This window comes from Taeniopygia guttata, chromosome 4 (genome assembly GCF_048771995.1).
Source record: "Taeniopygia guttata chromosome 4, bTaeGut7.mat, whole genome shotgun sequence".
Lineage (NCBI taxonomy): Eukaryota > Metazoa > Chordata > Aves > Passeriformes > Estrildidae > Taeniopygia > Taeniopygia guttata.
The window spans coordinates 15,867,394-15,892,888 of record NC_133028.1 but is presented as its reverse complement, the minus strand read 5'-3'; the positions used below and the strand labels follow the sequence as shown (position 1 = coordinate 15,892,888).

The window sequence follows — 25,495 nt, the reverse complement described above, 5'->3', positions numbered from 1 at the left end:
CCCAATATGTTCAAAAAATTAATTCAAAATGTCAGATTTTGATGGGGTTGTGGTATCAAACTGTAAGCATCTCTGAGTGTTTTAATTTCTCTTTACCCCCAAATTAATATGAGGTTAAACAGGAAGAACAGCAGTAATAATTCTTGTAGCTTCAAAAAAAATTGTACTGGATTTTGTCTCCAGAGCCATTTCTAAGTAACTAGCACTCTGATCCCATATAAATTAGCTAGGACAGGCAGCTAAAATTAACTAAATTGAAGCTACCTCTCACTGCTTCAGCTTCTGCCCTCAATCAACCTTGGAGTTTTGTTCAGAAAACTGGAAATGTTTCTATAAAATCAAGTACAAATCCACATAAGAAGTAATATCTTGGCTGGAAAGTCATTTTCATAGAGAAGAAAAACCAGTACTATTAATGTAAAAATAACACCCCTGAAGGTTTGATGAAGCAGGATCATTGGCTTACCTGGTTCAGCTTTGTTTGGAAAAATAAAACATCTCCAAGGGAGGGATTGGTGCAAAACTGGTCTCTACAGCATATCTGATTTCTAGGCAGTATTTGCAGAAGGAATAAGAGTTCAAAACCTGGACAACTACAAAATTCAGTTGGAAATGCTTTCTTTCTCCTTTTCTCCTCTTTTCTCCTCCTTCTCTCTGAAATCTGCCCAGCAAGGTTTTCAATTTTGTTACTTTTTCCTTTCATGCCTGGAGAAGTCTCTCAAACAGGAGAAACATCAAAACTGCAACAGTAATTATGTTAATTTCAAAAAATGAGAGGGGAGTGTAGTTCCTTCCCTCTTCTTTATTTAATCATAGAAACCTCAAAATAAAACTGTTCACATGTGGGACATTTGTGTCCCTATGAAACTGATTCACATCACATAAGCTCAAGGATTCATTTAAAATTCTTCTGTGTTGAATTCACTAAGCTCAATTACCTGCCTTACAGAAGTGACAAAGTTTATTTTTATGAAATTTCTTTACAAAAAATTATGTGATCTGCCATCTGTTCCCAAAGTTTTGTTTGTTCCAGTAGAAGCAGAATGAACTTCGGGGACCTCTACAAGTAATCCATGAATGTGTCCTTCACCCATAAAAAAAGAACATCTTTACGAAGTTCAGAAGGAAATATCCATCAAGTAAGGTTTGCAGCAGAAGTCAATTCATGACAGATTTGTTTTTAACCAGTCTTATGGCAAAAAAAAAAATAATTATATTACAAGAGGGATACTGTTAGTTTGAAATGGATGTATTATTCAAATAAGGTTACATTTTAGTTTGTATGGGTTTTGTCTTCTCTGAGTTACCTTGGGTTTTGCCATTTCTTTGAGGTAAGACTGAAAATTTTTGTTGCTATTTGGAAGGCCAGCATGAGACCCAAGGTACTTGCAATAGATCTGAGGTGAAGAAGCAGACTGGTAAGTTGCTGCTTATTTATTGCTGGCTGCCATGATGAAAAGTTAGAGGAAGCAACAGGCTATCTTTACACCTGTGCTTCCAGTCTTGCCATTCTCCTGATAGGCTTGACTAAAAAGTGGTCAAGGCTTCACTCTTACATAGCCTTGCTTCTTACAGTCTGTACAGATCCGTAAATCCATAGAGGGATGAATGAGTGGGGAATAATTCCCCTTCATTGTTCAAACTTGAAGCTCTTCTGTAGTTTTGACACAGTATTGCTGCTGTTAACTCTGCTCATACTCTAGAACAAGAAGAAAATTGGGTATAGATAGAGTGATTTGCTTCTTTCCAGCCTTGCACCTTCAACCCATATGGGGGAGTAAGGGGAGAAGCAATGGAGCCTTGTCTTTTCAATGACTTTATTAAATCCTGTTTTCTATTGCAACCTCCAAATAGGCACAGAAAATGTAGTTTCTTGCTGAGGTGACACTGCTTACAAAGACTGGTATGAGAAGGAGAGCATGGGGGAGGAGGAGACAACTCAAAGACGAGCCAGGATCTGAGAAAACTGCAGATCTTGATTCCTCTGTCTAGGGAATTAAAGACTGCTAATTGCTGTCTTGCAAGACATGGGTAGCAATTGTCACATTAGACTGGTGTGGAGGGATATGTGTCTTGTGCTGGAGGCAAAACACGAGGGTGACTGTGCAGAGCAGCACAACCGCCCTTCCAAGTGGCTGTCAAGTGCTCCAAGTAATCCAATCTGACGTTTGTGTGCTAACTTTCTTGCAGTTACCTTAATCTGACTTCAGTTTGTAGGTTGATAGTAAGCCTTCTCAGGCGTGCTCCCAGCTACTGAACTGAACTGATTTGGTTCCAGTTTCCACGCTATGGTGGGAGATAACGATGTGTGACGCCAGTCCCAAGCAAACCTCCCTGTCCGGCTCTACATGACTAACACCCCATAAAAACTGGTCTGAAAGCAAAGCTGTTGAAAACAGACCGGTGAACCGGGCAGCAGTTTCGAGAACTTTGAAAATCTCCCTACGGAGTGAATCCGGCGAGCTGGCTCGTAAGGCACAGCGCTGTGTGACAGCCGCGTCCGTGCGATGGTGGCGGCGCCGGAGGGGCAGCGAGGTGGCGGCAGCCCCGGGGCAGGTGTGGGCGAGGGGCTGGCAGAGGCGGCGCGGCACCTGAGCCAGGACCCCCGCTCCAAGCAGCGCCCAGGACAGACCGTGGGATGAAGGCGAGACCCGCGCCGGTTTTTGAGGTGTTCTGAGCCCGGCACTGTGAGGCGCGGGGCTCCGGGGCCGCTGGCAGGGCCGGCTGCGCTGCCCACCCGGGGAGAAACCTCGGGGGCGGTGCCGCTCCCCTCCCTCACGAACTACAGCTCCCAGCGTGCCTTGCTGTCGCCTGCCCTGGCCGGGCCAGAGCAGGTGGCGCGCTGCCCTGCGGGAGCTGTAGGCCGGGGGAAATCGATGGGCAGCGGAGCAGTGGCGGGCAGGGAAGGGTTTTCGGTTCTCGGCCCGGCCCCCGGTCTGTAGGGGAGAACCGGGCCCCGGGCAGGGCGGGCGGCGGGGCGGGGGAACCGTGGGGAGCGGGGACGCGCGTCAGTCACCCCGCCAGGCGGCGCGCGCGCTCCCCGCGCCGGATGCTGAGGGGGAGAAGGGGTGCGCGGGCGCGCGCTCGACGAGGCAAAGGGGGGTGGGGGGGAGGGAGAGGAGCCGGGGGAGCGCGCGCTCGTATGTAAATGAGCGGGCGTGAGGTCAGAGGCAGATGGAAAAGGGAACAGAAGGAATGGCCGCCGCGGCTCCCGCTCCTCCTGCCGCCGCCTCCCAGTGCCGGAGCCCCCGCTGCACGGCGGAGCGAAGGGGAGTCCGCCGAGAACTCGACTCCTGGCGGCACCGGCTCATGCACTGTGTGGGTAAGAGAGGGGGCGGCGGCGGCGCGTCCCGGCTGCAGCGGGGGGGACCGAGGGGCGGGAGACGGGGCGGCGAGCGGGGTCTGAGAGGAGAACGGGCAGCGGGGCGGGCGAGGCTCTCCGAGCCCAGATCTGTCGGGTGGGCGGAGGGGGGAGAGCGGGGATGGAGGAGCGGCTCCAGCGGCTTTCTCGGAGGGTGGGAGCGGAGACGGGGTCTGTAGGGGAGAGCGAAGGTCCTAAGCCGCCTCCGGGCAGCAGAAGGTGGGTGTTACGGCTTTGCCTGGGGCCGCTGGGTCCCTCCCGTCACCGCCGACCGAGACCCTTTCTGAGCTCGGGTCCTTTTGTCTCGGCTTCTCGTCGTTCGCGCGGTGAGCGCCGGTGGCTGCCCCCCTCCTCTCCTCCTCCATCGCCAGTGCCTGGGGGGCGGAGGGGGGAAGGGAGCCCGCCTCTGTGTGTGTGTCTGTGTGTGCGTGCGCCTTTAAGAGGGAGCCGCTCCTGCACTGACGGTTGGGATTTGAAGTTTTCCCTCCCCCTGGAAGTTGTCATGGCGACGGCAGCTCTCCCCCCTCCCGCCCCCGGGGCTGCCCCGGTGGCTCTCGTGCCGGGAGGTTTCCCGGGTCACGTGACTCCCCGCGCGTGTCCGGCTGGCGGGGGCGCGCGGGCACCGGCGGCGTTCCCGCCTGCGGGAGCGCCGGGACCGGGGCTGCTCCCGCCGCGCTCCGCCCGGGCACACCAGCCTCCCAAACCGGCCCCTGTCCCCGTCCCTGTCCCCGTGAGCGCTGGCATGCGGCACGCGTGCCGCCTCGGGGCGGCGGGCGCTCCCGTTGGGTTTTTTTGTTTATTTGTTTTGTGGAGATGGGGCGTGAACACTGGGGCCGGGAGCTGCCTGTTTGTATTGTTTCAAGAGTCGTTTCCCTTCTCGGGGAAATAGAATCCTTGATCTTCAAGTGGAGTGTTAGAGCCAGTGCCGATCCTCCCCGATGGCTGAGCGGGGAAACGCATCTAGTGTGGCTGGGAGGGAGAATAGCGCTTCATTCAATGTTTCTGCCAGCGCTTGAGATAAGAGCCGAGTAAGAAGTGAATACCTAACAAGCTGGCTGGCATACCTGTATTTACAGGCAATTAGCACGAATCCAGTATCTGTGGATTTTTTACATTTTTCAGTAACCTGGTAACTGCTTGTTACGAGCAAGCTTCTCGATCTTGCTGTGTTGCCCTAAGAGCACTTGTAAACACCTGTTCTAGCACCTGTATATATGTTAACATGCCTGTGTATGCTTGCAGTGTCTTTATTCCTCCAAGTTACAGTACTGTTTAGAAAATAGTGTTTTCTAAACACTACTACACTTCTAATAGAAAGAATGTAGTTTAATTAGTATATACAGGAGAGCCAGTGCGTTTGCATAGATGCTGTGATAAGGTGTTAAATCTGAGGATGGATATCTTTCACAAGTGGCACTTTCTGTGGTTGCCTGATATTTAATGGCATTTCACTTAAAAGTTTAAACTAAAATCCTAGAAGTCTGCTTGACAGTGGATGACTTGAAGGAATTTTCCGGTGGTAATTGTGTACTGTCAGATGTGTTTGAGAAACAGTTGCACTGCACAACCCACACTGAGAAGGAGTGTAAAGAAACACGATAGGTCGAGTCCTCTACTGGGCAGATCTCCTGGGTGTGGGGAACTTCTTTGGATTTGCATTTTGGGTTGGCCTTTCACTGAGAATTGCAAAGTGTGGGACTGTCATGTAATTACTTACATTTTACACTGATTGCACTCTGGTTGTGCTTCATATTCAGCTTTGTTTTATTTGGAATAAAAGTTAAGGGTGTGATTTCTTTGTATATTCATGATGAGAACTTCAGTTAATAGAAAGGAGCCCTGAAATTATTAGCAACTGCTAAGGAGAAAGGACATAGGTTATGGTTTAATAGTTAGTCAAGAGCTATCTCAGTTAAGAACTATTACCTGGCAGGCCTGTTGAGCAGCCCTTATCAGAGAGAGTGTAAACAAAGTGGCAAGAAAGTGAGTAGTCAGGATAATGGAGATAGAGTACGCTTAACAGGTTTGGGCTGGGGCTTTTTTGTGTATGGGTTTTTTTTCCCTTTAGTCCTTTGAAATTCTGTTTCATTAAATTCTGTGGAATAGTCTCCTACAATAGCTAAACAATGTGAAATAACCTCCTACAATAGCTTAACAATTTTTACTTTAGAAGTTATTTTCTCACTTGCCAAAGTATTCCTAAGATTTGAAGAGTCTAACAAGTTAGTGTTAACTGGAAACTCTGAACCCAGTGGTTGGATTGATGGCTGAAATGGCAATATGGTGGAGGAGGGAGTGGTGAGTTTGATGGATTTGTCACTCTTCTCAAGAATTATATGTTTATAGTAAAGTGAGAAAAACAATATGGTAAGGCAGTAGACTCCCAGTTCTTGAACTTTTTGGATGAACGATTTTATTTTGATGTCTTGTGTAATTTACTGTATTGATACTAAATTTGATATCGGCGTTTCTGTATTATAATTAATTGAACACTGAAATAATTTATCTGTCAAGGATTCCTCATCTACTTTCTTTATGGAAGTGGTAAATTGAGCCAGAGATAGCACCTCCAAGACAGTGGTTGAGGCTCACAGTGAACACTGTTCATACTTACTACAGTGAGACTGAAGTAATATTCAGTGGAGGGCTAGTGATGGTTAGTGACTTCTGCTTGAAAAGCTCAGTTGCTGAATTGTTCATTGGTCAAAGCCTGGTTGCAGATTTAGCTCTAAAGCTCATGCATATATGTAAAATCTTGAGGTTTGCCAGCCTGATATGTTAATTTGTGACCTGCAAAATATGATTTAAAGTCTCATGTCAAAATGTTCAAACACTTAAAGAATTTGAAAAGAAAAACAGTGATAAAATTTCACTGACATTACTGAAAATTTGTTTATTTGGTATCTAAACATACTTGAAGGTACAAAAGACTTCACATGGTAAATGGAACATATTAATGGAAATTTGAAATAGGTGTTCAGTACAAAATGTCTGTTCAGCTGGAAATCTTTGTGTGTGTTATGTTGAGCACTGACATTCCTAAGATGCTTCGACTTGTGCTTATTGGGTGTTTCTAACTCTTGCATGACTCGATCAGAGTTCAAAACTACATGTTCTTAAAAAGCACCTGGAGATCTCAATTCTGTTGGTGTCCTTACAGCTGTACAGTATGTGCTAACAAGTATTGCTTAAACTTATCAATGGTGCTCACTGGTATGTTTTGGTTTAGGTACAGTCTTTGTGGCATAACTAATACAAAATACCCTAATTGTAAATTGTGTATTTATAGAAAAGTGCCAGGAAACTCAGGATTGAAGTACCTGAGTGGGCCAGTTACTGAGTTCTGTGGTGGTTTAAATTGCAAGGTATTTTATAGAGGTGAATATCAGAAAGATTAAAAAGTGGTCTCTGTTGCTCTTTGATTAGACCTTTGTCATGTGAATTGATTAATTCTGTTCCATTGGATTGAGAAGCTTTCCCAGTATGGACTGTAAAGTCTAGCTTTGTAATCAGCCTTAAAAAACAGGATTTGTGTGGGTTTTTACAAGCAGTAATTTATCCCACTGCCCAATTTCATTCCATAGGCAGAGTGTTGGCAAGTACTTTGAATTCCCATTACTTTTGTGATTAGGCACAGAGAAGAGACCAAGTAATGGCTGGGATACAAGAAAGGTTCAAGCACAGGGTTGGGCTTTTTGCTGTGTTATCACACTAGCCTGTGGGTGAGGCTTGGAGTGCTAATATGGGGCTTTTTAGTGGAAACTGCCAGGTAATTCCAACCATGGATGTTGGAATCTTGCTAGGACCCTGCAGTGTGTTGTGAAAATATAACAGTGTCTAAGTAAAACTTCCATTTTCAGTGAAAGATTAAAATATTATTGCTACTTTTTCTAAAAAAAACCCATTACTATTTGGGGGAAGGACAGAAGTTTTACTGTTCCTCTGCTGCAGCTCAAGGGCACACATTTGACAGGAAGTAGCCTTGGTATTGCTTTCTTATGAAAACTGAAATTTGATCAAAGTGCACATCCATTTTTGAAATCTAGCATATAAATACTCCTTTACTCTTGTTAAATTTTTTCAGCCTTTTTTCCTTCAAAACTAGGATACATTAGTGCATTCAATTCAGTTTTGATATATCTAGACTTTCAATTTTTTATTTTGTTTTAGTATTTGAACTTCTGCTCCAGCTTACTATTTTTGAACAAGCTGTCTCTAAAGTGTACTTTCCAAGGAGAGGAATTCCCCACAAACAAAAGATTTATAGCTGCTTTATTTGCTGATATCCCCACATTTGCGATGCTCCTGCATTCAATACCTCATATCTCTATTCCCACTATATGCAGCAGTGTTCTCATTTTCCATGTGGCTGTAAGTACTTTGCAGCAGAATAGTGTCACTTTTTTTTTGCAATGACGCCATGGTTTTAGGTGATTTTCTACGCTTGCCATTGTAGTAGTGGGAGAACCAGTTATTGTACTACACATCTGTAATGTTTTTGTGTATCTACTAATGGTGGCTCGGTGCTCTGTCACCTGTGAGGCCACTAACAGACAGCATGCAATAGTGACTTCAGTATGATACCTGCTTTGATCTCTTTTGCTTCCTTGGCACTCCAGCACCTTTAAACAGCCAACAAACCTGCTATGGCCATAGTGCCATCATCCAATATGATGGGCAGTAATACTGGTGTAAGGTGTTCCTGTGGATCTGCTGGGCTTTGAGCTCTGATGTGAAACCCTTGGTGTGATTCCAGCATGAAGCAGATCAAGGAACTAATCTCAGTGTTACTGCAAATGTCAGAAGAAGAACAGGAATTAAATCTAGATCTCAATCACAGCACAGGTTCACAGGCAGTTTTTAATGCAATGAGGGAAGATGGTATCATGTACGGGAATAGCTCAAACTACTGTTACAGAGTCAGGTGTGCAAGTGGGCGTTAGCACTGAACACTTACTGTGAACCACAGTTTAAGAATGCAATAAAGTGCCATTTTGCATTGTCAAGTCCCATGGAGCTGTTAGCAGAATGGAGTAATTGCAATTCTGGCTACATGTTCATGCCTCTTGGATGCTTGCATCAGCACTCATTGGACCCCTATCTGATCTGTTTTAACTCAGTATCTGGTCAACTGGCTGTTGCAGAGTTGGGTGTTTGCAAAAAAAAAAAAAAAAAGGAACCACTGAATTGGTTTAGCTGACAGGAACAGAACACAGTCCTGAATGTGCCATCTCAGTCTCCCCTGAACAGAACAGGTTAACAAAAGAGGAAAAAATGGTCATTGTGTGTATATAGGTCATTGGAAGTTGCTGCAGTGTATATGTATTGAATTAACTGTCTTTAGACTGAAGTTAGAGAAAACACATGGGTTTTGTGTTTGACGACCTTTGTTTCAGATATGTAGTGTTAAATCAGCTTATTTTCTGTATCCTCTCACAATCCATTTCAACTCATCAGCTTTTCTCTCAGAAAGAAGTAATTGCCCGCTGCTGTCATATGTTGTTGAAGGGCTATCTTATGATTGACTCTTGAGAGAAATTTCTGTGTGGTGAAAACAGTACAAGAAAAGTTAACGATACCCGGAGATTTAGTTGAAAAGGTAGAGGTAGGAAGTTCTGTGTATTTAGCTGTAGATGCAGTACTAGTTCACTGATCCCTTGAGAACCTGCAGTTGTAAGGATCTGTGGAGCATAATTTTTATGAAAGATGAACTGTTGTTGCTACATAGACTAATCCATGGATTGTGTGGCATGCATGCAGTGCTTGGTTTGAATTCTTTGCACATGGATCAGAAATGTGTTGCTGGGCATGCAAGCAGATATACATATCTTCAGCAGTGTTGATAAAACCTGTGATTGTTTTTGGTGCTCCCTATGTCTACATACTGGTATGTGGAAGCAGTTCAATTTTTAAGTGTTCCAGGAACTACTGTAATCTTTGTCAGTGTTTCTAGGCATAGCTTGAACTTTCTTATTGTATGTTCTTATATGGTAGCTGTTTACTTTTTATGTGCTGATAGAGAGCTGAGAAATTTAAACTCTAATTTTCTACTTTGTAGGCACTGAGAATTTCCTAAGCTGGAACTTGTGCAAACCAAAACCATGAAGTGCAAATAAAGTCACTGCAGCTCCCTCTGAGTTTTTCCCTTGATTTGGCATTTAGTAACTGTGCACTCTAATGCTTGAGGTTGGTAACTTTCAGGGGATTTTTTTCGTTGATGCATGACACAGTATTGTTGTTTTTCTTTCTGCACTCACTGTACCTAACTTCATGATTTATATTGACTGGTCAAATTCAACAAACCAGGCTATAAAATTAATCTAGCTTAACACTAACCTAGAAAACAGGAGGAGAAACGTGGCAGGAGGAAGAAGAGGAAAGAAAAGGTCAGATCTAGTTTAACTTGGATCAGTTTTCTAATCAGGTTTACAGTGTACCTGTTTTTTTCGCCTGAGTTAAGTGTAAGTAGATTTACTGGGGAGAACAAGGCTTCTGAATTTTAGCAACTGATTATTTTATAAACATTTTGGGATGTTTGAAGTGTTTAAGTTGGCTGGAGAGTGTTCCTAACCAACAAGACTGTTGATGAGAGAATACCACTAACAATAAGATCTTTCCACTTGTTCTCCCTTTGTAGCAGAACTTGTCTGGTGTAGCAGTGAACTGCCCTTCTGTTTTAAGTTAGCTGGGAGGCCTACTGTAGATTTTTTTGTTGTTGTTGCTCTGGGCTGGTTTTCTGTTAGCTGAGTCTCCTAACTGCCTTGCTTTGTGAGGGCAGTAATAATAGGTATGTGTTATGCTGGTCAGTTAGTTATCAGATCAGGGTATGCTATTGAGGAGCTGTATTCCAGCTACTCTCAAATAGCTAGGGCTTGTACTGCCTATAGCTAAAATGGGAAAAATTAGTACTTCTTTCCCTTTTCCACCCTTGCCTGTTTTATTTTTCAGCTACATTATATGGGTGTTTTGAGTAGATGGTTACAATGGATCCCTTTCTCTTGACTATGACTCAAGTATCAAAGATCCAAAGTAAGTTGTTCTAACCTTTAGAGTTCAGTGTGTTTATGTAGAGGTCAGGCAGGGTTTTATAGATTTTACTAACTTAAAATTCTTTGTCCCAGTTAGAACTACTGTCTTTTATGTTATTCTTGAACTTTGCTCTTTTCAATGTGCTTGGTGGGAACTTTGATAAGATAAGTTGGAACATTAATAGGGGTTGGAACAGAACTGAATTGCTGTGGTTCACATGTAAAGTATCAAACTTGTGAAAAGTAAGATGGCATTCTAGATTTGGCTACCACACATTAGGGAAAAAAAACCACAGAGCACAAAACCAATCTAAATCAAACACAATCTTGTTTGTGGGGTATAAAGTTATGTGATACATCTGTTGTTTTTCCACTGCTAATCTACCAATTTATGCTTCCATTTACTACAGGCATAAGGAAGCCAGGAAGAAGTGAGGGGAAGAGTAGGGAAGATGGATGGTAGTGGCACATCTGTTTGAGTGTGTAAAAGCACAGATGATGTATTGCAAAGAGCAGAGAACTCTGAATCTGCAGAAATGCATTGAGCTGTGGAGGCTGAATTCCTTTTTATGGGGCGTGGTCAGCAGCATGTCGCTGCAGATCAAAGAGCCACCTGTCAGGAGATATTTTTGTTTCCACTTCTGGCACAGTCCAGGTTCCCATGTAATATCTTGAGAAGCTGGATTAACCCCTTCTTAGATAAACATCCTATTCTTGGCAAAATTCTTCTAGCATCTCAGTAGTTCTAGCATTTTACTGCTTTTGTGTTTGGTTCTACATGGCTTGTATATCTATGGCAGCACATTGCAGGAGTGTGACATGGGTAAAATGTCACTAGATGTAATTTTTTTCCCTGTTTTAAATTTTTTTTTGTTGGTAAATGAAAGCTCACTGAATTTGTGACCTCTTTAACTGTGTTCCTTATTTTCAGTTTCTCTTACAACTTGGTAGAGTCCTGATATCCAATTATGAGACATCCTAGCTTTTGTGGCACCATTGATTACTCATGTTAAAAGTGCTGTTCAGTGGGAAAAATTACTGGGTTTTAATGTGTTTTATTGTAAAATGTTGCTAGTTTATTTTAAAAATGCCAATTTTTCAGATTTTAAGCATTTCTCTTCCTCCTTCCACAGTTCCCAGCTTCTTCAAATCATCTTAATTAAAGGCTAGTTAGTCAGTCTTACATGTGAATAATAGTTCTCACTGTCATAATTCCACTTTCATGGAATTTTATGGAATATTTAGCTTTATAAACTAGCTCTAGTGGATTTCTAGTCTGATCCACTAATAAGTCAGAGGGCAGTGTAATTGATCTAGGGTTAATATGCTCCTCCTTTTCACAACTATTGTCAAAAAGCTTTGTGTATCTTATTTAAAAGTTTTATTTTCAATTTGAAAAGCACTACACCATTTTTTTATGCTAGGTTAAAATGCTACTGCTGTAAAACTGCTGGATGCCTTTTGATTAACAAGGAATTAGTATTGCTGCCATATGTAATGTAGATTATAGAAGACTGCTTTAAATGTAGATTATAGAAGACTACTTTAAAGGAGCCCTGCTTGTGATTACAGCTGGCAGTTTGGCTCACAGAACAGTGTGCCACAGCAAGGCCCAGCTAAATGCAAAGATTTGACTTTACTTAAGTGTAGCTATTAAGCCCCCTAATCTGAAAATGGGGGAGGATTATCAAATGGCTACTGTTTTGTGACCTTAGTTCAGATGTAGGCCATTCTGGTGTTAGCCACTGATGAGGGGGAAGAAAAAGAGGATCTGAGTTTTACTGCTACCTTAGACTGTTCTGTGTATGGGCTTGAGTGCTAGCTGTGGCAAACTGTTTCAAAAGTTTACTGTGCTATCAGCTAAATAATGCAATGATTGTGGAATTACCTGTGATTCTGGTACATGCTCCTTCAATTCTCTTCTTCTTCCTGGACCATCTCTGTCCTTCTTTCCATCCTTCAACTTTCATGAGTAGTAGTTGACTAAAAACAAATTTGAAAGTGATACAGTACAATGGCTGTTGGGGAAATAAGGTTTATAAACTCACTTCCGCCATTTTGAAAGGTGTCCCTACCCACAGCAGGGGGCTGGAACTAGAGGAGCTTTAAGGTCTCTTCCGAGCCTGTTCTATGATCCCTGTTTACTTGGGAATTTTGCCACCTGTTGTGTGTTTTCCACTCTGTTGTGGCTTTTGGGGTCAAAGATCTTCCTGTGATATTTTGAGACTTTCAAAGCTGTCCTGATTGAAGTCCTGAAGAGCCACACCTCTTTCTGTTGATGCTTAAATCTTGTTCAGTTATAGTTGTCCTGTGATCTCTCAGGAAGTGAGATACTTTGGTCAAAGTGATTTCAACTGTGCAGCTCTTACTGGGTTCTTTGCTTCATTGCAGGTATGTTCCTAGAAGTCATTTAATTAGATGTGAAATGAATTGTCATTTTTTTATCTTTGAGGCCTACATCATATTGTCTGCTGATGCAATGAGTCAGAACTTCTGATGTACTTGAATTCTTCTTTTAATTATTGATGTATTTAGCAAGGTAAAACTTACTCTTAAGAAAATTGTCTTTTGAGGCTAGACCATCTTGTTCAGCATTACTTGTTCTTGTCTTCGCCATTTTTTGTCAGTTCTGTGCCTATTTTACGTGCACAATACCTGGCAGGCTTGACGAAGTTTTGTCTTGAGATGCCAGTTGATGTTTAAATTGGTTACACCTTGACAACACATGTCTCCTAATTCTGATGTATATGCCATAGGCAATTAATTCCAGTTTCCTGTAGTGATGTCCAAAAACATGTACTCCTGTTCCATGTCACCAAGCCCTCACAGCTCTCTAAGGACCTCAGAAATGTGAAGTGACTCTTGATTTTTGGCCTTTCTTGTTTTTCTTACTGCAGTTTGCATTAATCCCTTACTGGCTTTTAAATAGCAACAACAAACCTTCCCTTAAATTCATATTTGCTTTCCTTTTGAAATGCCAGATATTATACCTTATCAGAAAGAATTTCTTCAACAAAACCATCAGACTGGTTAGGATATATTGGAAAGTACCTTTATTTCCCATCTGCATCCTTTTTGAAGTCTATTGACTCCTGAACAAATGGGTTCTACCCTAGTGAAATAGGATTTAGTAAGAAAATGGTCCATTTGGAACTTTTGGTATCTCTTCTTATCTTGAAACATTGGAATTGTCCAGAGGTCTCTGAGCTTAGTGCTGATGTGAAAAACTGCACTTCAGTACTGACCCTAGATCAGCTTTCTGCACAGCCCTCAGAAGCAATGGTAGATGAGCCTTACTACCTCACTATGTCACTTACACAGAACAGAATTTTTTCTTAAAGCTAGAGCTTCTCCACAAAACATCAGTGTTTCACTGGAGAATTCATACTAGAGATAAACTGCTTAGTAAAATTTAAAATAACTGAGTTTTTGAGCAAGTGTTTGTCTGTAAATCAGTCATGTCTAAATTACTGTTGTCACCTCTGGCATGCATTCCTTGTCCCACAAACCTTCAAAGAGTAAGCTGAAAATTTAATATATCATGGATTTCTTATTTAAGCGGCCAATGCTTTCTGCAGTTACACTGCAGGGGAAAAAACTGAGAGAATCACACTGTAGTGTGACCTGAGTAAACTTGCATGATGAATTTACATTATTGAAGTCTGTGATATTACTTGCTGCATGTGTCTCATAATTGGTGACTTTAAGAATATTTATCCTGTGCTTCAGGAGAGGACTTTGCTGTCCCACACTTGGCTTTATAAGGCCTTTATTCCAGATTGTCACATACAGTGCTAGTTTAACAGCTGCTACTTGAGGTAACTTGAAGTAATTTCCCACTCTTTCTTTTTGTCTGAGGAGATGCTGACATCTCTTCAGATTGAGGAATCGAGTCATTCACCTTGTCTGCCTCATTCAGCCACCAGCATTGTAAACTACAAAGAGCCAAAACAACCTCTTCTACTGTTGTCTGTGAGTGCAGTTACTTGGTAGTGATTTGGATGGTGTATTTGAAGAGCTATTAACTCTCCTTTGCTCTATGTGGTGGTTCACTTCTCCACCTGCCTTCAACTGACCTGGTTAAGTGGCATGCAGGGTAGTTGCAAACTGGATACTCAACATGCATTCAGCGTCTCCAGTGGCAAACAGGCATTTTCTCCTCTTTCATTCTCAACCTTTCTGATAAGTAATACATGTTTTTTTGCTCTTTGTGTGAGAGATATGAGTGATCTTGAGCTATGAAATTGATTTAACAAATTTGGTGCCAGATAAGTAAGTTTATACTAAGTTTTCCAGAATGTTGGTACTGAGATTGATCTGTTTCCTGCAGAAGTTTCCCTCTTGCTGGAAATGCGGACTGTAATCACATCTTCTGTTTAAGAAATCCTATTCATTGACCTTGAAGTTCACTTGGCTTCCCTAAGTGGTTGCAGTTGTCTTTCCAAATTGTTTCATTAAGAGGGAAAAGTGCTCTACTTACAGATCAGCTCAAAGTACTGAAGTTTCTTGTTTTGTCTTGTTTGAGACTTATGGGAAGCAATGGTTATGGCTGTCTTGGGTCAAACAAACTTGCTAAACTGTGAGTGGAATAATGAGCTCTGCTAAAGATTCTGCCTTTTCTATTTATCTTATTTATGGTTCTTATGGAGAAAAAGAAGTGAACCCCAAACCAACTGATTTGAATCCTTTCTTTTTTCAGCTGCTTGATCTTAGTGCAGAATTTGTGCTGAGTTGGTTTTTTAAGGAATAAAATAGGGATATCCACTTTTTTCCGTTTCTCGCATAGTATGAAGTGAAGAAGTATCTCTGTTTTTAAAGCAGACTAACAAATTTAATAGTGAGAATTACTGTCTGTGGAAATAATGAATGTTTGCATTTGCTAAGGAAAAGACAGTGCTGGAATACAGAAGGAGCAGAGTGTTTCTGAGACAGGATAGCTACTGTTCAAACCCCTCTGCCCTGTGTAAGATCTCTTGTCTGTTCCCAACATGATTCAACTATTCAGAATCTTTCCCCTAGGTAACTAAAAATGTATCTGGTTTTCCTTTGTGGTGTTCTCCCTGCTCCTCAACTCAGGTTGGACAGTTGTTAGTAATGTGAATTTTATGGAGTCTAAACAGAAATTTAATACAAAACTGTTAAAAAAATCTCCCAGTAAATTCTTATATCTAGTGTATAGTTGAATTTCAGTGCTATATAAATTCTGTTCCACTGGAGATGAGTTCAAGTCCCACACTTTGAAGCTTACCGTTTTCTCCTCTATCTTGTACCATTTAATGATTGGGAGGAAGTTTATAAAAAGTTTTTACAGATACATGCTAATTGCTTAAAGAAAAAAAAGACCAAAAAATAAAAATCAAAAAACCAAACCCCAATTGCACTTGCTTAAGCTTTTGAATTGTGTCAAATAGTAAAAGCAAATCCCAGAGACTTTTTCCTGTTCTCTTCATACATGTGACACCTTTTATGTGATGAAAATACTTAATGTGAAGCTAAAATTTGTGTTTAAAGTCTTTATTTCTGTACTTACGCTTTTCTGATCTCCAGGGGGAAACAAAATGATTCAGCCTTCTTAATCAAAAGTTAAACAGTTGAAAACTTTTGCCTATTAATTTCAGTATATTCTGCAATACTGCAACAGATGTGATACTTCCAGGATTACTAGAATGGTTTTAATTATCTGGTTTCAGCATTTGTGTTAATGATGTTTGAAAATAAAGATTTTGAAGAATTTGACACTGAGATTTATAGAGTTGATAGTTCACTCACTGTGTTAGTTTGGTAACCTGATGCAAGAAGCCATTTCTTCTGGAGCTTCAGCAGGTAGGAAAAGTGTCAACTGATTTCAGTGCATTCTAGTTGCAGGACTTCAGTCAATTCCAAACTTCCGAAATAATAGAAATCAATAAATAGTTTCTCAGTAACAAATCGTTTCTGAATGGGAGGAAGATAAATCTGCTGGGAGAGATGAATGACTTTTTTCCAGTTCATAATTTCAAAGCTATTTGTCGGAAATAGGTTGTTTGAGTGACACAGAAGTTATAATTGAAAAGAAACCTGAAAATTCCCTTGAAACTGAATCTCTTCTGAAATTCCTCTTCCTTTTAAAACTTAAAACAGGCAGCGGTTTCATGGAATGCTCTGAAGGCTTGTAACTTCATTAGCTTACAGTAGACACATGGTGTTATACAGAATCCTAAGCTTCAGTTCCTCAAAGGCACATCAGGCTAGGAATTTTCTGATTTTTGTTTATTTGTTGTTTTTTCGGGGTTTTTTTTTTGTTATTGGAGTTTTTTTGGGGGTTTTCTGGTACCTGTTTTTTTTCCGTGAGCTTTTCTTAGTGGAAAGCCCAATGTTCTTGGATTCTTATAATCCAGGAAGTGTGCAAGACCTGTTTATTTGTTAGTTGACTTCTACACTTTCTCCCAGATGCTAGTTGGATGTGTGATACTGCATAGTGATAAAACAATGTTGTGACCTGTTCATTGTTAGGGACTCGCTGTGGACTTGACTTTTCTGTGTTTTAGTGAATATCTGACTAGGCCTTCAAGTAGAAGAAAAGAATTTGTCTGACAGTTCTAAACTTGTTAGGTAAAATAGCCAAACTTTTTAGTCCTCTTGTAAGTCTTAAAATGATAATTAAGAAACATACACAGGCTTTAGGCACATGGTTTTCTGAAAGTGACGTTTTTTTCTATGTCTTACTCTTGGGCATTATTCTCCTCATGTTGTAAGACACTTAAATTCATGCCAAATGAGGAAGTAATGAGCATTTTTCCAGGCTAGATAAATCCTTTACAGTCTCTTCCTTCCTCTGAATTTCCTTCTCTAAGGATACAAGCCTATGAACTGGTCAAATTATTGCCAGCACTATTCTGGGTAACAGTTGGTATCTATCTCGCTCTGATGTAGAGTCTTGGAAAAAGAAAGGCAGGATAAGCTTCAGTCTGAGCACCAATATTCACACCAATTCCATATTTAAATGTCCCAGTACAGCAGCTGGGATTAGATTACTGTTCAAAGAGAGTTTTTAGAGAGAACAGAAATGAAGTTTTAGTAACTGTCACTTGGAAGCATTTTTCTCTCTCCCTATCCACAGAGCAGCATAGTCACTTTTGAAGTGTCTTCCTTATGCCTTTTAAATTATAAATAACACAAGTCTCTCATACTATCTGGCTGCTACATTAGAAATTAAATCTATTTTAACCTTGGCAATGTCTGAAGGTATAGTAAAAGGCATCATGTTGGGCTTCTCCCGTTTAGAAGTCTGCAAGGACACATTGGCATAGATTACTTGGGAGAATGGAACTGCTTCCCTTTTTATTTGACTTCATTTTTCTTGCTGTGATTTATAAATACCTGAACTCTAAGTTGATGCTAATTGCAGTCTTTATTTAACCTACAAAAACTTCCCCCTCCCACCCCTGTTGGCTGCCACCCTTTTCTTTAAAATTGTGAACAATTGGGGGGGAGGCACAACATTTCCTCTTTTTGTTCTGCCTCTGAGGTATGGCCAATGTCAGTCTCCTGCTTTGTATTCAGCTTAATGCTTGCAACTGCTTCATGTTACAGCGAGTTCTTTTGATGTACGTAGTATTTTTCTGAAACTATATTTCATCACTGTCTTCATCCCCACAATAAAGCACAGCATAGAGATTTGAAACCAAGGATTTTTATCCTAGGTGAAAAGTAAGCAGTTAGAACTGACGTGGTTCTGTAGTCTCGTTTCAAGTTTTGGTCACCCTGTCTTGCTGGCAGCAGCAGTGTCCTCAGCTGCATTAGTTCTTAGAGTCAAGATTTGCAGAGAAGGAAAAGCATCATTTTAGCTATGGTTTGGAATTTGTATTGGAGTCTAAATAGAGGATTTCCTCCCTTTCATTTTGGAATCTCTGGTATGTTGGTTCCTGTTTGCTCAGGGAACTGAATCAATATGGTAAAGAAAATGAGTGTTTTAAGTTAAATGTTAGAACTTTTTTAGTGCTGTAAGCAAGAAATGGATTCAAGCTAGACAGTGTATTCAACAGAAGCCCTTGCCCTGCTTCATTCCTATGCAAAATCTGTCCTAAATTAAATCTCAAGAATTTTTCTGCAGGAAAAATGGGTTGCTTTTTACCTGATAATGTGGCCAACACTTTATGAAATAATGTATTTTAAGAATAGATATTCTACAGTGACAATACAAACAGGAAAAATAAAATGTTTGAATAAAGATATAATAATTTTTGCTTTTGTTGTTATGCTTTCTGTCTTGAATATTCTGTCTAGCAAGTTACTTTTTTTCTTTTTTTGTTTTGTCTTCCCATTTGTATAAATGGCAAAAAGGTGATTGAGTGTTTGATTACTGGTTTGTGTGTTTGTATTTTTGGGATTTTCTTTCTTTTTTTTTTTTTTTTTAATGTCAGTGCTTCAATTGTTTCATACAATAGTCAATCCTTTCCAGATTGTTGTAGTAGTAGATTTAAAAACAAATATATAAGTAGAACCAAACTAAAACAAGCCACAATCAACAACAAAAACCCTGTGACTTTGAGATTTATGTCAATATATAAGCAAAATTAAAATTATTAATCCTTCTATGGTTAGGGGAGAACAGTGAGCAAAAAGGACAGCTGCTGACTGTGGAAGGAATGGAGAGGCAAAAGAAACATATGTTAATGCTTAATTTAAATTTCTCTGTTAAACACACTGCTCTACTTTTATAAAATATTAAAATAACTCTCTTCCCTACAGATTATTCTCCTTTAACAAGTTGCAAGGGAATTTCTGCTTATATCCTAATGGTGGGATAAAGGTAACTAGGTATAATAAAAAAATGGATGTAATTATTTTATGTTTTTTCAAAATTTTGAATTAGAGCTACAGAAAGCTCATAAAATATTTTCTACATAATTAAGAGTGGTCTGATATATCAAAGGCACTTGGTGCTGGGTGAGTAATAAAAACATACTCTTGAAGGGTTTGAGTTTATGATGTAATTAATTTTATTTTCCTGTCAGTTGGAGACAAAAAAGGTGCAAGAGTTTGGAGCAGATAACCATTTTTAAGGGAAACCCGTTCCCTAGTGGCAAATAATGATAGACAACAGAGTGCAAGCTGCACCTGGAAAATATAGGTGTGTACTTCAGAAGGCTGTAAGTTAACCTGATTGGAAGCTAAAAGATGACTAAACATGGGCTCCAAGTCCCTTTCCTGTGAAAGGAATAACTTGTAAGAAACACAGATGACTTTCTTTTTTAAGTTAGCCAAAACAAAATGCTGCTTCCTACTCTTGCATCTGTTTTAATGATAAATAATATTTATCAGTAAATACTGAAGCACTTTGAGAGAGAATTTGAAGAAAAGTGAAAGATTTTCTTTCAGGGAAGCCGCAACTGGTGCTTTGTCTGCCTGGGGTACATTTAAAGAGAAAAAATTAAAGGCAGTTCTAATATTTGACAAAACCAATGAAGCTGCAATCTGTCTATGGTATGATTGTTTTAATCCAAGGTAGCTGTCTTTGTAAGGCAAACCACAAAAGCTCCTCCAGATATACTCCTGTACTGGGCCAAGCTAAATAATGCAGTCATGAAAATGTACAGAATGGGGAGAAGAAGAACTGAAGTTTTTTTATTTAGATGTAGTAGTGTTTTGAATTCCATGCTGTTTTCAAAATGAGTCACTTTTCAGGTGCATGAAACAGGGCAAAGTTACAAGGATAGAGGGGAGAAACTGAATTTATTTTTCTCATGGTAATGTCAGTTTTGTCAGTGAGTTTTAGCTCAGAATTTTGTGTTGTGTGGTATACCTTGGAATGAAGCTACTGCTACTTAAATTAAAGTGTGTATGAGGTGAAGGGGGCGGGTAATAGAGGAGGTTGGCTTGGGGCATAAACCAGTATGCAGGATCTGTCTTTCAGTCCTTACTTGTCCATAATTTCTTTCCAATGTGATTCTGAGACTCCTCATACAAATCATGTAATAGTCCTCATAGATCAAGAAATACCAGCTCAAAATATAGGTTGTATGACTTTAGAATGGGATCAGAATTCATATGTCAACTAGATAAGTGTTTAGAGGCAAATGCAGAAATGGAAATTGAACTCATAAGTGGTTATCAAGTCCCTTTAACAGCTGGGTAAAGTAACAGTAGCTGTTACCACACCAAAAAATAAAAGAAGGTAGTTTAATTTTAATGCTGTCTGGCAGTACAGTGCTCAATCTCATTAAATGTAATCTTATTCTTTGGATTTTTCTAATTACGTTTTAAAGACCATTTATTAAGTTCTACAGCCTTTTAAGAATTGAAATCAGCAGTTCTGAACCTACTTTCACATTAGTTTTGATTTAAAAAGCAACATTAATGAGCTAAAATCCACACTGTGTAAAATCTGAATTTTTTTTTCTTCAACTTTGAATTTTTTTCTCTGCTGAGAATCCTGAATTCAAAAAATGAGGAGGATACATGAATCTTACTTGCTGATGCTTGTTACTTAATAGGGGTGAGGCCTGATTTTATGTAAGAAGCTAAATAAGTGGTTTGGACTTCAATAAAACAACTTGAACTACCTTAATTCAGATGTGATTCTTGGTGTAGTAAGCCACAAAGTGAAGGGTGATGGAAGTAAACTTCTAGGCACACAGGAGTTGAGAAGATTTCAACATATACTGCTGCTGAGTTTCTCTAGGTGGGTTAACAAAATTGTGTTTTACAGAGCCTCAAGGTTTTTTTTTTCTTCCTAGAGGGCCTCCAGAGGCCATAATGCTTAAAGCTAAAAGTCTCATTTCATTGTAGTAAAAATACACATGTATGCCCTGTCCTTCAAAGCAGTGTGCAGCAATCTTACCCCATACCCAGCTGATGATATGCTGGAAGAGAAGACAGGGAGCCGAACTTAATTTGCATGTACCCAGAATCTTCCAAATTCCTCAACACATCAAGCAACTTAGAGAAGACAATAGGATCTCAACTAAAAGGTAGGTAACCTTTCACATCAGATGAAAAGTAGAGCAGTAACTATGAATCATATGAGCAATCTTGGTAAGCATCTCTCTCTTCCATTTAATTTTTTTCTAGCCCTGTAAGGAGCATTAATCTACTGTTTCTGATATGCATCCAGAGGTATGAATAAAACAGTCTTTATGGCTTAGAAAAATATCAAACTAGAAGTGAATTTATTTAGAAGTATTTGCACTTTTTATATTTAAGCAGATGAACTGATAAAAAGCTTATACTTTCCTAAACTGGAAAAGCTGCAGCAGATCACAGGAGGGGAGAGCAAGTATAAGCAAGAGGTTTTTTTAGGTGGATTACTGTGAGGTCATTGGTGTCATTATTATAGTTTGTAAAAGTTTTGTAAGGCACCTCTTGAGATTTAGTATTATTTTGTTCTAATGCTAAGTAAAAGAACAAATAAAAATGCTTTGTTAAAATTTTAACTAACAATGGTTACATTTTAATAAAATGTCCCAATTATAGGCTTTAAAAAAAAAAGCCTTGTAGCTAAAGGCCTAGAATTGGATTACTTCTTAAAAAGAAACATGGAAAGGAGAAGAGAGAAAAGACTAATAAAGAAACAAAAAGACAAAGGGGAAAGGAAATATATCTGCTTTTAGGAAATGGACTTTCATTTGAAAAGAACATATAAATTTAGGAGTTAATATGGCCATATACAAGGTTAGGGGAATCAAGAAATTAATGTGATGTAGAGTGCACTAAACCTATCAGAAACTTTTTAATACATCCAGTGCATATATTTCTGCTCCCTTTCCCAACTGTAGAGTAAGTACTGCTCCTATCTTCAGACCTACCAAGTGGTTCATTTGAAAATGGTAGTCAAATGTCTCTTTGACTAGCTTCCACTTATTACATGATATTTTTTTTTTTTTGGCTATTTTTCTCACACATAGTCTGAGTCATTCCAATTTTTTGAAAACATACTTGCAGTCTCAATTCACTTAGAGGATGTGGGGAGGGAAGGAGATGGATGTTGAATTCAACTCCAAGGCTAAAGTAACTTTTTCCTTTCAGAAACATCATGGAGATAAAGCTTTTGGAAAAACCATAGCCAATGTATAGCTAAACTTCTCCGACCTCAATTTGTACTGTATAGCTGTTCAATAACTGTCTAAAATTAACCTAGACCAACTTTGCATTAAAATTTCTGTAAATCTTCAGCTGGTGGTTTTGTCTAGGCTTAGTGCAGCATAGACTATCCATTGCTTCCACAGTTGCAGGGGCTGTGTGGCTACTACTGAGTTTCTGACTGGAGAAGGCTTTTATAATTCACAGCCATGCAGCTGCTGCTGAGGAGTAGGATGAAGACAGGCTCTATCTGGTCATGAGGAGGAGTCCCTGTATATTATTTGAGTACCTCTAAGTGTGCATAAGGTGCACAGTGTTGGAAATTTGCATGGACTATATCCATTTAATTATTGCTCTGTTTTATTAATGACAAAGAATTTTACAGCCTGCACTATTCGTAAGTGGCACTCTCTAATGTGTAGATAGGTTTCAAGATGTTTCAGACACTAAATAGTTTACAGTGATAAAACATTATGGAAAACTTTGATTTAAGCTTTGTGAACAGCTGAAAGATAGCTTCTCTTTAAGATCTTAAATTAAAAATTGTGAAGACTTTTAAAGGCTTTTTTTGGACTTAATAATCCTGTCTTAAATCTGAGTAAACTGGTAGAGACACTTAACATATTGGAATTTATTTTAAAAATATTGGGTTTTTTTAATCACTCAGTAGTAGTAATTGACCTTCACCTTGCAATTTCTTTGACTTTATGAAATAGTAGAATAACTCTATAAAAACCTTGTCACAGACCCTTGGCCCATATGAGACTTCTCTAGTTTAGACAAGACAGTACAGCATCCCACTTCTAGTTCCACTGTCTTGGGGAAGGGTTGTAAATCAGTTATTACTAAGCCCACAGAAAATTATTCAGCTATTCAAGTTCCTCACTTCCCTTGGGATCCTGCATTCCCTCTCATGGCTGCAGTGGCCAAGACCACTGTTAACTGTTACATCACTGATTATCTCTTACTTAATGATGAGTAGCAACTAGGTAGTGCCTCCCCTATTGAGCTTGTCCATCATCTTAGGCAGGTTTGTCCTCCAGACACCACAGAATCCCTGTGAGTTGCTTGTGCACTGGCATGTTGCATTTCCAGCATAGGTCTTGACGACTGTGCAGCCTTTTTTTTTTTTTTTTTTTTTTGGGGGGGGGGCGTGGGGGTGTCATAGTTTTTGGGGGGTATTTTTATTTTATAAAGACTTTATCTACTTACTCTTGATGGACAGTCTGTATAGGGTGTAACAGGTGTTCACTATGATGTTCACTATGATGTTCACCTGTTTAATCCTGACCTGTAGATTTTTAACTGTCCTGTAGCCCATTCCACACTGAGACTCCATTTGTTTAAGTTAAAATCTAAGTGCTTGCCTTGACTTTCTCACTTCCCCTTTCTTAAAAGCCAGTATCTGTCCACTGCAGTTGTGTGAACTGTCTCCCCAGTAAGATTGTTACATGCTCTGGTGTATAATTGCTGGTGCTTGCTTCCTCTGCTGAATGGGTTCATATATAGCTACTTAAGGTGTGTCCCTGCTTATGCCACTTCTTCAGGAGTACTGTGTACATTCTCCTTCTCTGTCATTCTCTTCCTTTCTAGACTTCAGTCTCCACTTTCCTGACAAACATAGTTTGGAGACCTCATTATGAGGCAAGCCTGTTGGCAGTGATGATTTGCATTATCGACTAGATCCTGTCTTTCTCTAGCACTCTGTTTCTTAAAGGATCCTAATGTCATAAGAGCTGAAGTCCTGCCTGCAGCCATGTAGTCACTTGTTGATCCCTCAGGATGTTTGTTTGCCCTAGGAAAGCCTTTGCCTTGGACTCTGTTATTTATTACATTGACACCTGGTGTCATTCAGCATTGCCCCTGTGCTCCTGAAATTAGCTCTGGTCTGCTGAAGATCACTTTTAACAGTATCATGGTGGCCAGGTAGATGGGTAACAGATGATACTTTCAACAGCCACATGAGCCATAAGAGTTTCTCTGTAACATTCTGGGTTTGGACCAGAGGCAAGAGCTGAACTTCTAAGACAGCCAGTCTAGCTACTAGGCAGAAGCCCCATGCGGGTCAGCAGTTACTGTCACCTTCCTTTTGGTGGCCTTTGCTGTGATCCATGGCTTGTATGCCAAACCTGATAGAATTTGTTCCTGGGCTGTTTGTCTTTTCGGTACTCAAATAGCTGCGGATGGAAAAAGAGAGCCCCCTTCCTGTTACTGGAGGTCACAGCTTCAGCCTCCCTCCTCCTGGGAGTTCCTGTCCCATCCCAGCCCCGAGTGAGGAAAGCAGCATCGGTGCCAGGGGAAAGGTGGGAGGGAGAGTTGATATAGGGGGAAAAACCTTGTTTGCAACTTTATTCAGAAATACAGACCGTGGAAGCTTTTAACTGGGTTAGCTCTATCACAAATTTCTACTTATGAAGACTGTTGGAGGAACCTATCTTTTGGAGCTAGAAAGTGTCAGGTCTCGAGTAACAGTTTTGAAAGACAGTTTGGAATCAAATAGGCAATCGATCACCATGAGACAGCAAATTCTGTAAAACTTTTTTGAAGCAAAATTTTTCCATTAGTGAATCATTAAAAATATAAGTGAAGTGTATTTCTGTAGGCTTTTCAGGTTCTGGAGAGTTACAAAGCTGCTACTACTGTTTGGGTAAGCATACTGATTCAAGAAGAAAAACAAAGATTTATTGAACTGCTTGTGTCCAGATGGTTACATTTTAGGAAATGGTGGCAGCATTCATTCATTAGAACTAGAAACTAAGATACATTTTCATGTTTAGGTTAAACTGAAATTGTATCAATTCTGCTGAAAGGCAGTAGTACTTTGTGAAGCATGGAAGTAGCACAGGTACATTTTTAGGAAACTTTTAGTGTAAGGACTGGAAAAAGAATCTCTTGATGTTCTTAGGTTGTACAAGTGTTCTTTTAAAAAAAGGCATCCAGTGTCCAAAGGTGAGGAAGTAAATGATTGGGCGGGGTAAGTCTGTTGTGGTTCCTGGAGAAGTTCTGTGGTACTTCAGGACGAGAAGCTGCCCTTTGGATGGGTAGG

At 40.2% G+C, this 25,495-nt stretch overlaps 1 protein-coding gene across 8 annotated transcripts in view; it reads left to right on the top strand.

Moving 5' to 3' along the window:
* The first annotated feature begins 3,070 nt into the window (after nucleotides 1–3,070).
* LCORL (ligand dependent nuclear receptor corepressor like) overlaps nucleotides 3,071–25,495 on the top strand; it is an 81,105-nt gene continuing 58,680 nt past the window's right edge. Inside the window, exons 1-2 of one of the 8 annotated variants that reach the window (XM_072928031.1) lie at nucleotides 21,240–21,341; nucleotides 21,442–21,486. Coding sequence is in view for 5 of the 8 variants with exons in the window: in XM_030270813.4 (XP_030126673.4) it covers nucleotides 3,175–3,322 (148 nt within the window). In the remaining 3 variants the exon portion in view is untranslated. Of the gene's footprint in view, nucleotides 3,323–3,494; nucleotides 3,581–21,239; nucleotides 21,342–21,441; nucleotides 21,487–25,495 lie in introns of those variants that run through there. The other 7 variants (XM_030270813.4, XM_030270815.4, XM_004176608.6 and 4 more) reach the window with 7 other exon arrangements.